Source organism: Danio rerio, chromosome 8 (assembly GCF_049306965.1).
Source record: "Danio rerio strain Tuebingen ecotype United States chromosome 8, GRCz12tu, whole genome shotgun sequence".
NCBI lineage: Eukaryota > Metazoa > Chordata > Actinopteri > Cypriniformes > Danionidae > Danio > Danio rerio.
Genome location: NC_133183.1, coordinates 34376754 through 34390145, shown reverse-complemented (window position 1 = coordinate 34390145; position 13392 = coordinate 34376754). Strand labels below are relative to the sequence as shown.

The following is a 13392-nucleotide window of genomic DNA, read 5'->3' as shown; positions in this document are numbered from 1 at the left end:
GTTATGAATATCAGAAGAATATACTTTATTGTCGACAACAAAGGAGAACTTTCAGGAGACCCCCAGTAGCATCTCTGTCTGAAATATTCTGCCTCACTGATGGTCTGGCCTGCTTATATACAAGTCTGCAGCTACTCTTCACATTGTTCTATACTTGTCACACAAGATCCCACCTAGTTTAACCCTTGACCCCAAATTCCACCTCTGTCATCTGTTTTTGTCTTAGTTCAACATTTATTACACAAGACCCCCCTAGTTTAACCCTTGACCCCAACCTGTTAACCATATATCTTATCCATCTATACGTCTCTGTTTACACATATGTTGCTCTATTCTTATCCATTTCCTGAGACACCTTAGTTGCTTACTCAGGCTTTCTCCCGCTCTCTTCTCCTCCACTTCTCGTGACCCTTAGTGGTTTCCTCAGGCCATTTCCCCTTACTCACTCTACATAACACTTTAATTGTTTTAATGGTATGCAAGTCTACAAGCAGATTATACACATATAATTTGAATATATAGATTAACTTCACACTTTAAAGAGTATAAAATCCACCTCAACTATTGCTACTCTACTAGCCGGGCTTCCAGCTAACTCTATCAAACCTCTTCAGATGTTTCAGAACGCAGCAGCACGAGTGGTCTTTAATGGACCTAAAAGAGCACATGTCACTCCGCTGCTCATCTGTTTGCACTGGCTGCCAGTTGCTGCTCGCATCAAATTCAAAACTCTGATGTTTGCTCCCACTTCTGCAGATTTCTGTGCCCTCCAGAAACTTGCGTTCTGTGAATGAACGTCGCCTCATGGTTCCATCCCAAAGAGGGAAAAAATAATAATAATTTCTTTGCTTATTACACTTTCTTACACACCTGAAACTTGACTACAGCACTTATTCATTGTTGCTCTTATAGTTTTGTAAATTGCTGTAAATGTAAGAGAGGCTCTTGCAGACTCTTGGACTTCTTGAAGATGCTGTATGACTGCAGACTAACCAACATGTCTAAATAAAGAAATTCTGCTTGTTCGAGTCTCCTGGACTTCCAATTTTTCCAACAGTGCATGTGTGACTATGAAAGAGAATCACTACTTCCAATGTTGTATTACGAAGTCCGATTTGAAAGATTTAAGATCAATTTCTTGACTCAATTAGAACAAGTATAATTCTTGGGCCAAAAAAGTCAAATATGTGAATGAAACCTTGAAATTCAAGACATTCTGTAAAGTTGTAGTTGTTAAATGCAGTCAGTAATGTGAGATATACTCGAAAATATGTGTGGGACAAGTGTAAAATGGAAAAACCAGAGTTACCTTGTTATTTTCTTGTCATTTGAAGCAAACCTGACCAAATCATTTGATGGGAAAAGGGAAGGAAATACGCTCACACCCCCCCCCCCCAAATCTTTGTGTAAAGTGCCATCTTTTTGTCACACCTTTTAATGCCTATGACACTTTACACTTTTCTATCGTTCTTTTTTTGTGTGATTCTGGCTTTCTGAAATATGTCCAGAAAAAGGTCATACATTTTCAGTTTTCATGCATCTCTCATGGGTTTTCCAGTCAGCACAGATATATGTCTGTTCCTGGAATGGACTGCAAATTGCTTTCTTTACAGCCTCATATGACACACACTTGTACACAGACACACACACGCACCTATAATGTTTTGCTAGCGAATGCTTTTAATTACATATCTCAATAGCAGCTGCCGTAGTGAGTTCTACTTTAACATCAGACCATCATTTAATTGCGATTTCTTTCAAGTAGTCCTCATTATGCTGTTTCTTCCCCTGAAAATGCCATTTATCATCACGCAGTCATTTATTATGCAACTCGTATGTGATTAATGCTAATCTGTCATCATCATCTATGCAAAACAGAAAACAGATTGTTTTGTTCAAGCCAGGCATTTTTTTCCAAGTGCTCTTAAAGGAAAGCTTTAAGTTGCTCTCTGCCTCTCTGGTGAATTGATATATATATATATATATATATATATATATATATATATATATATATATATATATATATATATATATATATATATATATATATATATATATATATATATATATATATATATATATATAGTTGCAGCTAGAAGGGCATCCGCTGCGTAAAAACTTGCTGGATAAGTTTTTGGTTCATTCCGATGTGGCAATCCCGGATCAATAAAGGGACTATGCCGACAAGAAAATAGATGAATGAATAATTATACTTATAATAATAATTATTATATTATATTATATTATATTATATTATATTATATTATATTATATTATATTATATTATATTATATTATATTATATTATATTATGGCCAAGCAGTGGCGCAGTAGGTATTGCTGTCGCTCACAGCAAGAAGGTCGCTGGGTCGCTGGTCAAGCCTCGGCTCAGTTGGCATTTCTGTGTGGAGTTTGCATGTTCTCCCTGCTTTCGGGTGGGCACCCTCCTGGTGCCCCGGTTTCTCCCACAGTCCAAAGACATGTGGTACAGGTGAATTGGGTTGACTATAATAATAATAATAATAATAATAATAATTTATTTATTATTTTTTTTTATGTTATATTATTTTATATTTTATTGTATTTTATATTATATTTTTATTTTATTTTTATATAAAATCTTTTTCTTTTATATTATATTATATTATATTATTTTTTATTTTAATGTATTTTATATTATTTTTTTTCTTTTTTCATTTTCTTTTATTTATTTTAACCTAAAAATTTCATCCCTGTATATTACTGCAATTAAATGCAGCTTTGCTGAGTGTGATATTTAAACTCGTATAGTGTGAACATTTTTAATAATTATCCATCTAAATTAAGTTTGTTGCAATCCAGCAATTTTTCAGAGGAAATATTGATCACCACAGTGTCACTTACCTTCTTGTATTGTAATATCTTTACTTTATTTTTCTTTCAAGTCTATTACCTAAACGAACATCTAGTGCTCTTTCAGACAGTTTTTCCAAGTATTCGCTAAAATAATAACTCTGCAGTAAAGAAAAAAAGTATTATCTCTGCATTTAGCTTGTCTGCAACTCAAGTCGTGTTCTCAGCAGTCATTGCAGGTCATTGAGTTTCTGCCTCCAGGCAATGAAATTACATCAGATATCACAAAAAAGCTGATGCAGCATCATCTAGATTTAAAATAGATGCTGATGTATGACAGTGAACAAAAAAATTGAATTTCTCTATCAATTTTGGTCAATCCTGATGCTTTTTTGTCATGCATTTACCACACATTTGAGAACTGGGCTTGCATGTCTTTGATGCACCAAAGTAGAATTAACTTGCATTCAATCCAAATTTACTCAACCAATTAAGAGTTTAAGGAAATCTGCCAGATAAAATCATGAATGAATGAACAGCCCATAGGAAACGATGACCAAATGTACCATATTTAATTCATTAAAATAATTACTAGAATTAAAAGTACATTTTGGATTTTAAATATTTTTGAAATGTGTCTGAAAATAAATTTAATTTTAATAAACATAATAATAAAATAATTAGCTTGAAAGCAGTTATTTGTAAAGTTAAATAAAGGTTGAATTGAAAAAAAAGTGTTTTAGCTTTGTTACACATACAGTTACTTTTAACTTAAAGTAGATAAAGTATTTATTAAAAAGTTAAATAGTAATATATGCAGTTGAAGTCAGAATGATTCAAATGTCCCCCTTCAAATGTTTATTTATTATTTTAAATATTTCTGAAATTATGTTTAACAGATCAAGGAAATTTTCACAGTATGTCTAATAATATTTTTTTCTTCTGGAGAAAGTCTTATTTGTTTTATTTCGGCTAGAATAAAAGCAGTTTTTATTTTTTTAAACAGCATTTTAGGGACAAAATTATTATCCCCTTTAAGCTCTATATTTTTTTGATAGACTTCAGAACAAACCATCGTTATACAATAACTTGCCTCATTACCCTAACCTGCCTTGTTAACATAATTAACCTAGTTAAGCCTTTAAATGTCACTATAAGCTATAAAGAAGTGTCTTGAAAAATATCTAGTAAAATATTGTTTACTGTCATCATGGCAAAGATAAAATAAATCTGTTATTAGAGATGAGTTATTAAAACTATTATATTTAGAAATGTGTTGAAGAAATCTCTCCTTTAAACAGAAGTTTTAGAAAAAATAAACAGGGGGGCTAATAATTCTGACTTTAACTGTAAATATTGTGTGCTTCCCACACATAGACTTGACTTCAGCGGGCCATCCAGGTATATTAACGACTGCTCAAGTATATTTGGTAATCATTTGCCATCGATTAACCGGTGGAAAATCTTCTCTTACCCCACACGTTTTGTACTGCTGGTTGAGTCTTGTCAACACTCCCACAGACTCGCGTGCTCTGCAGACATGAGCAGGACCCTGTAGACCACAGAGATAGGCCTTTTGGGGACTTAAAAAGTGTGTCCGGTCGGTGTTTCTAAATATCCTAAAATGTCTGGGATTCAACATTGCTTTCGCTTTCTTAAGTGGTCGTTAATCATATGCATTTTATCTTGCCTTTACCTTTTTATTTATTAAGTCTGCTTTCACTTGGCCTCACAGTTGACTGCACGAGAGAATTATTAAATAGATAAATTATTAAATAGTACTCTGAGAGGATAATTACATTTACTGGCTACAAAATATACACCATTAGAAATGGTTAATCAACTAATTTCCCTTATTTAGATAGTCAACCCTTTTTATTTTTGTAATTATAATTTTAGCACTGTTTTTATTCCTTTTTACTGTCTTATATTTCTCATTTGTTGATTATTTTATTAATTTGGTGATATTAATATATTACATCATACATATCTAAAATGCTTTGGCTTTACTGTACAAAATGTCATGCCAATAAAGCAAGCTGAACTTGATAGAGAGACAGATCAGCTTTTACCTGTCAGTGGGTGCACATGGCTCTTAAATAACATAAACGTAAGAGAAAAAGTTGATTTCTTTTATTTCAACAGCCTTTAAAAAAAAGAAAGGGGCGCTTGTTGATTTCCAAAAAGCTCATCAATTTTATTAAATAATTAAAACTATCATATTTTATCCATAATTTGCTGAATATAAAAAAAAAATTAACTTCTTGTTAATATATAGTTAATTTTTAATAGTTACATTTAAAAAAAAAACATGCCAAAAAAGTCATCATCCTTTCATTTTTATTAATTTTTTTTCCATTGGATTGTGACCCCTGGTGTTATGCTAGATTAACATCTTAGCAATAGCATTAGTTGCAGCAGATTGATTTTACGGTACAATGTTACCGTAAATCTCCAAGATCTCCAAGTCTCCAAAATTAAACCAAGAATAGTCTTGTGCTGTAAACATTGTGCTCACCATTCTCATTAAGTGAGAATAATATTCAATTAAACAAATGAATAATGATTATAAAAAAGACTGTTGCACTATTTTGTTGTTAATAAGCTTGTTTATATAGGTTCTAATAGTGTGTGTGCACCATTGTGTGCAATATTTGTAAGCTTATAGCCACCTCCGAGCATAGAGGGGGTCATGAGTCATTGGTGTTGTTATTTTAGGGGTCGTGGGCTGAAAAGTTTGACAACCCCTGCTCTACTGGACTATTGTTAAATATTTAAAGACAATCATATCTATGTTAGAAAGGGTCACCAAGAGCCAATTTAAAGTTTTTGTTGTGTCTCTTATTTTTTTTAGTTGGCTTCAAGCATCTACAGCTTCGCTTGCTCTCTGTGGAATCATCACACAGACTCATTTCTACAGCAGATCTACTCTGGAGACCAACAGACTGCTCTCAGCTCTCTAGAGCGAACGCTGCTCTCTCTGAAAGGTACACACAAACACACACACACACTCACACACACACACACATATATGGCCAGTTCTAAGACACTCACTGCTGCTTCTCTCAGCCTCCGCCTGCAGATTACAGACTTAAGCAGCGCTGCATAAAAGCACAGAGTCTGCTGGAGTTAATGCAGTGAAGCAGTCGCTGACTTTAGTAGCTGTAAACCCTCGACAGAATGAGAGAGTTCAGGCTTCTAAAGTGTAAACTGTGCTGCTGATTTTAATTACTGAACTGTTTGTGAAACAGATTCATGTGTGAGTGTGTAATACAAGCAATTGGTAAAAAATAAACTATGTTCAAAAGCAGAATGTGGTTGAAAAGTGTAAGCATGTTTATTAAATGGATCCAAAATGTTTTAAACATATTAAAATGTTTAAATGTAAATTATTTGATAGTTATTGTTATAAATATTAAAAATTCATGAAGTCTTAATTACTTTATTAAATTACATATTTTATTTTTAAATATTTATTTTGAATGTTTATTACATGCCTGAATATTAAATTTGTATGCTTTTTATAATGCTTGTAATTTCAGATTTTTTTCACGGTTCAATTTTTGTTTACAATCATTTATTACAAATTTAGTTTTTATACTTTTAACTAAAAAGTTAGAAAATAGAAAAAAATAAATATTAAACAAATTACCACAACCATTTTTTAAGTATTAAAGGAGCTTTTGGCTTGTTTTTGCTCGTGTGCTTGGACATGGAAATTAATAGAAATTAGAACATACTATACACTATCTGATAAGTCTTGTCGTCAATCCCAGTTGTAAGAGCAACAAATAATAACTTCTAGTTGATCATTTGGAAAAATGGCAGAAGGCAGATTTGAATCATCTGTTGAACTGCATCTCGTTCATCACAAATACTGCAGAAATCCTATTGGAACCTGCATAGTTCCAAGATTCTGACAGAAATCTGTCAAGTTTGGTGAAGGAAAAATCATGGTTTGGGGTTGCATTTAATATGGGGGCGTGCAAGAGATCTGCAGAGTGGATAGCAACATCTACAGCCTGAGATTTCAAGACATTTGTGGTAGAGAGGGCAAATTCTTTAGCAGGATTGCGTTCCTTCTCATACTTTAGCCTCCACATCAAATGGCTCATTTTTGATCTCACCTTTATCAGGCTGCGTTTCCACTACCAAGGGTTCCCTTTTGGTGGGCGTGGTGTACGACAGAGAGTTTCAGTCCCATGATTCTCACTCAAGTATATGTCATAATAAAGCTGTTCGGGTCGCTCACATGTCATATAAGAAGCTCTTCTTACAAAACAGACACTTTACACACAAATACTTCTGTATAAATGTTTATTACTAACTTTTCTATGAACATGAGTTGATTATAACTGCAGATCAATGACAGTGCGAAATAGCCTACTTTAACGTCTGTAATTATACTAAATAAAAAAATAAATGCAACATATATGAACATATACAGCGCCTATCAGTCTTCGATATGTTACCAACTACAGAAGAACTTCACACAGCATACATTCAGTCCTTATTTAGGTTCAAAAACAACACAAAATATAGCCTTCAGTCAGTGAAAACCTCTCATCTGTCTCTGTAATCTTCAGCAGCACGTGTAGCCTCTGTTAGAGAGTAATTTCATAGTTCATATTAGTCCAAAAGGTGAAAATAATAGTTATACATGGCAGTTTATTCACGTTTGCTGAAAAATAATGTGCTCCTTTTTTCCAGCTTCTCCTTTGTTTTTTGAAATAACAAACTTCCTGAGCTGATGATAATAACGTGTGCTTGACTATTGACGTGCTTTTGAAACCCGATCCTATCAGAAACTGACAAACGCAAGGGTGAAACGCGAAAAAACAAAGGAGCACAAGGAAGAAAGCAAAACCGTGTGCACTTCAGACTGCCTCGTAAAAAACTACGAGGCACAGGGTAGATTCTCCTCTACTCCATGGCTTTGTGGCTGTTCATAAAGACGACGACAAGGTTTGTTTGAGCCCATATTGACCATGGCTCGTTATTATATGTATATACAATTCCGCTGTAATTTCTCGGCTTTGTGTTTATTTTAAACATGGTGAGTTTTTTGTTTTCATTCTAAACCAATAGCGTCGATGCGCCTTTTGACAGTGGAAAGGCCATAACAGCGTACTGAACTGTACCTTACTGTACAATTCATTGGAAATGCACCAAAATTTCCTGAAAGCAAAAAAGGTCAAAGTGCTCCAGGATTGGCCAGCCCAGTCACCAAAGATCAACATTATTGAGCATGTCTGGGGTAAGATGAAGAAGAAGGCATGAGGATGAATCCAAATAATCTTGATGAACTCTGGAGTCCTGCAAGAATGCTTTCTTTGCCATTCCAGATGATTTTATTAATAAGTTATTTGAAAAATAATAATCATAATCTAGAGGCCTTTGCATTTCAATTAAGCCACTTCTGATCCCAAATGATCAACTACAAGTCAAGTTATTATTTGTTGTTCCTAAAACTTGGATAGGCCAAAAGACTTTTGTGAGGTAGTGTATTGTTTATGATTTTTGCACACAACCTTTCATTTACATTAAAAGTGAAACAATTGTGTTATTTATACTTCATTATTGTATCATTTGTATGTAATTACTGTGTAATAGCAAAAAGCATGTGTGGTTAAATTGTAACTTTTTCCTTTTTTCCCTAAAACCTCACTAGTTTTATTTTTATTCAGTGTTTAAAAATACCTAAAAATTATATAGAAATGGTAATGTAATTTTTCTTTGTGATATGAAGTGTTTTTGATGTAAGTGGTGTAAGTAGTTGAAGGTCTCATTTTTCTGTACTAATTTTTGTTCCATAGTTCTTCGAAAGCTTACTGTCCATGGCTTCGTTGATCCACAAAACAACATGGAAGTCATGGTGAGTGCTTAAATAATCCAAACAACGAATGAAGATGTATCATAAATCACATCAAATAACAAAACAAGACAGTCAAGTATAAAGAAGCCCCGATAATAGGATGTTAATTAGATTTAGGTCAACTCATTTCTGTTGTGCTCTCTGCAGATTATGCAAGGAGTTGTTTTGTAACCCTGCAACTTAAAGAAAATATTCTGATGTTTACTTCCTGCTTAATCAAATGTGAACTTAAAGTCAGGGCTGATGTTAACTTTTTAAAACAGCTGGTCAAACTGATTTTTTGCTCCGTTTCATCCATTAAATTAGTTCTAAGGAAAGAGAAGAAAAACTTTGAAACAGCAGTTGTGTTTGCAAGTAAAATCAACCTTGAGGTTATGATGTTGGAGTTTTGACATTAAAAATAAATCATCGCAAGTAAATGAGATGCTCATTCTCAAGTGGAAAATGGGGGTTGGGGAAAAAAAACAGGTCAGTGCGAATATTTAATGCATTACATCTATATCCTGAGGTAGTTGTGCGTGAAATACTGGAATGTCTCTCCTTTAAACACAACAGTTTCTGCCTTTTCTTTGACAAGCAAAATAATAATGATGTATTTGCTCATTTTGCTGTATTTAAATGGGTTAAACGAGAGTTTTGTCACAGTGTAATCCGAATGGAGGAGGGTTTGCTGGCACGCAGCACATGCTGAAGTGCAGCCAGACTCTGCAGGAAGCCCATATGGTGCCTTCATCTCTTAATGCATCTGTGGGAGTTTGCTTATCAGACATCATTTTCACATTACATTGATGCCATCCTTTCTAAACCTTAATGAGTTTAAACAAACTTTTGTAGTGCTCTCGGTGCTAAAGAACATGAGTGAAAGACTTGATGCGCTGTATTATTTTTTTTTGTCTGAAAATATGGTGGTTTTATTAAAAAAACTGTCACACTTTAAAATGTTTCATTAGTTAATGTTAGTTAATGTATTTACTTACACAGGGGTGATAGCGTTCCGGCACCACGCCGGATTTCCGGCGTACTGTGGCTGCGGGGAAAAAAAAAATCAGGTTCACGGATATTGATCTGTCATTTCTCTAGATTCACAGAATTCACTCACTGCTGAAAGCACCGGATTGGTTTTTATTAAGTGTCATTTTGTGTGCTCGTGAATCATCTTTTGAGTGTAGACGCCATGTAAATAAAAGATTAATTGTGTAATTTAGAGAGCTTTATAAATTATAACGGATCTTTGTGAGATCTCTATGAACTATGATTAGTGACGCTTTTTAGTGATAATAAGAGGAGCGTGCTGTGCACTTTCCAGGCTATAATCCATTCGGAATTTGTATGAAACTTTCGTTTTCGGCACATATACGCTGATATGTTTTGGGAATGACATCTGCATATTTACGCTGGGTTTATTCTCGAAATAACGGTGAAGCAATAGACGGGACAAAAATATATTTCCCCCTTCTCCTTAAACAACTTAGTGTTTCAGCTATGACATAGTTCAGTTTTGTATGTAGCCTAATGGCAAAGTGTTTATATTTAGTTTCGTTTTTATTCAGCTTATTTAAAACGTTTGGAGCATTTTTTTATTCGTTAAAAATAAGTTTTTTTTTGTTTTTTTTAACGAACAGCGTCCAGCGGAAGACCATCATTGTCTGTTTGATCAGTTTGCCTTCTCAGATCATCACGACTTGCCTAAAATAAAAGATATAAAACAGTTCAAGTATAAAACAATGGTAGCTTAAACGTTAAAGAATGTGTGCTATTAGGCGCATAGTTTGCTTATAAAAAGCTTGCAGGACATCGAGGCGCCAGAGCAATCACTTGCATTTTTTCAGTGGGAGCAATTTAAAGTTATCCGTCATTTTTGCTCTCAAAGTACGAGTAATACATCAAAAAACGTTACAGCGTTTTTATAAAATAAAGAAAACCAAAATTATGCGCTTTCTGTCGTCTGTTTTTTGAACAGGAGCGCTTAACAAAATAAAGCAAAATGTATATGCCGCACAGACATAATAAATATTTATAGAAAGCTTTAAATTATTACTTAACGAAATAAAACAAATCGAAAACAAAAAAACTCCTTCATGTAATCCGTAAAGATGAATTTCACTGTAAAGGCGAGTCCAAAAGAAGGTTGCCAGTCAGGATCTGCGACACTGACTCAGAATAAGTTTATTAATAAATAATTAAGATATGTCTTTACTCTTTCCTCGACACATTCATTGTTATTTGTTTTTGCCGGTGCTTGGGGCGAGTTTTAGCTTATTGTGTGCGCTTGAACGCGGATTCACAGTAGCAGTTTTAACATGGAGTGACACGACATCTGACGTACAGATGACACTGGCACATGCCACTGAGTGTAGTGACACTTCCGGTGGCACGTCCGGTTTTCCACTGTCATGTGTCACTCGCTAGTGGCATGTGTAGTGACCTGTGTCACTCAGAGTGTCGCGCTGCATGTCACTGCAGTGACATCGACACCCGGTGAAGCTTATGACATTAATTAACACAAGCAAAACCATATTTAATCATTACGCGACTTTTAACCTAATTTATCGCGTCGCAAGTTAGTTTATTTGCTGAGCTACTCCATGATGTTTTAATTTAAATGCATTTATTTTATGTATTCGTAGTCATACTTCCGTACGTAATATAGTCATTTGACAGTACATGTCAGTCAAATTTATTGTGGCATGCTTATGTATGGGAGGGGTTACACTTATCTGTTGTACTGTATATTATTGCATCCTGGCAGTTCCTTTGTTCCCTACAATATGGACTTCTCTATGTTTTTAATTCATTCATTTATTTTATTATTTACTTTTTTTCATTTTAAGGTATTTTAAATAATATCCTTTAAAAAGTTATAATAAAATGCATGTTGAAAACTCATAACATATATGCATGTAAGATAACAGGTGTCATTTGCCTAATGATTTTTAAATATTAAAGCAAAGAGACTTATAAGATTAATGTGCTTATAACGTGCTTATACTGACACCTACTGGCACATGTCACAAGATCACTGACACTGGCATGTGTCACTGACATTACTGGCATACATAAGCATGCCACAATAAATTTGACTGACATGTACTGTCAAATGACTATATTACGTACGGAAGTATGACTACGAATACATAAAATAAATGCGTTTAAATTAAAACATCAGCAAGGAAAAAAAGTTCAGGCTCAGGAATTTTTTCCACTATCAGCCCTGCTTACATGAACTAATTGTGAGCAATACTTGTAGAGCATTCATTATTCATAGTTCAACATTTACTAATGCATTATTAACATTCACATTCAGGTTTGTAAATATTAGTTAATGTGACTTGACTTAAACTAACAGTGTACAACTGTATTTCAATTAAGGTTAACTAGGATGAACAAATACTGTACTTTGGTTGCTCATATTAGCAAATGCAATAAATAATACCACCTTAATGTGTTACGAAAAAGTATAGTAAAAAAATTATAATAATTTGTTGCTCTGAAGGACCATTTTTGGGCTATGCTCTCCCCAGTTAGATCAAGCAGTGAAACAAGAAACATGTTAGATAATATTTTGCAGCTGATGTTATTGCATATGCATTTGCAGACGTTTTCCTTTTATATTTTAAATTTATGGCGGAGAGCGTTTTAAGGAAACAAGATTCGTTTACTGGTATGTGTGCCATTATTTAACAACAAAAAACTAATATGTCAGATTAGAAACGTGCAATAAATCCTGATGGCTTCCACTTGTTCTGGAAAATGTTTGTTTCTTTTTATTTTATTATAGTATTTATTTTTTGATGCTGTGTTTTAATTAAACAATATTCCCAGCCTACATGCTGATATTTTTATGTTTTTGATTTCTATGTTTTGATTTCTATAAATTGTTGCTTTTAAATGTGTATATAAAACTATTTATGTGAATGTTTATATTGTTATTGTTTATTATATAAAATTACCGCTAAACACCACTTGACTTTAACAGCAAAAGGCGCTATATCCCGAGAACCAATCAGAAGGCGCGAATCGAAGCATATGTTTTCAATGTAGCAGCGCCGATACGCCAGCTTTCATAAGGAGACTGTTTTATTCCGCTCTCAATTTCGATTTTGAAAGACGTAGTTTGATAAACTGCCTGAGGCTTTCCGACTGTCAGAATGGCAAATGAAAACATCCCTCACCTCAAAACTCATTTTAAAAAATGCATTAAAAGAAAACGCATTACAAGAAAAAGGAAACGCGCTGTACAGTCGGAAGTGTAGCATGCATTTATAACGTTTTTTTTTTTTTTACTTTACGTTAAATGGCAACTGCATTTTACGAAAGACAAGAGTTAAGATGCCGTTCTTTTAACCCAAGTGGTTGCTATGAGGATAAACAAAAGACCAAAACCTTATGATGAGAATGAATGAATGACAGCTTCTAAAATTGTCAGATAGACATCCCCTTTTTGCAGGCTTTTCCCTGGTTTATCAGGGGTTATCAGGGGTTACCACAGCGGAATGAACGGCCACTTACTTGACAGATTTATGTATTTTAGGTGGTTTGTGTAATATGTTTAGTGCTTGGTAAAAAAATTTCTAATTGCATCTTTATTGATTTTCATCTAATTACACTGTCTTGTCCAATAGGTGTATTTAGATGGTTTCGCAAAAACGCACTCATAGATTTAACTGGTTTTGATACCAAAGAACC

The 13392-nt window shown here is 33.9% G+C and overlaps 1 protein-coding gene across 3 annotated transcripts in view; it reads left to right on the top strand.

The window, feature by feature from the left end:
• ipo11 (importin 11) overlaps positions 1-13392 on the top strand; it is a 327032-nt gene that overhangs the window by 58368 nt on the left and 255272 nt on the right. For all 3 annotated transcript variants that reach the window (XM_005167156.6, NM_001159661.1, NM_001002302.1), the window contains 2 exons: positions 5686-5818; positions 8648-8706. In XM_005167156.6, the coding sequence (XP_005167213.1) occupies positions 5686-5818; positions 8648-8706 (192 nt within the window). The remainder of the gene's footprint in view (positions 1-5685; positions 5819-8647; positions 8707-13392) is intronic.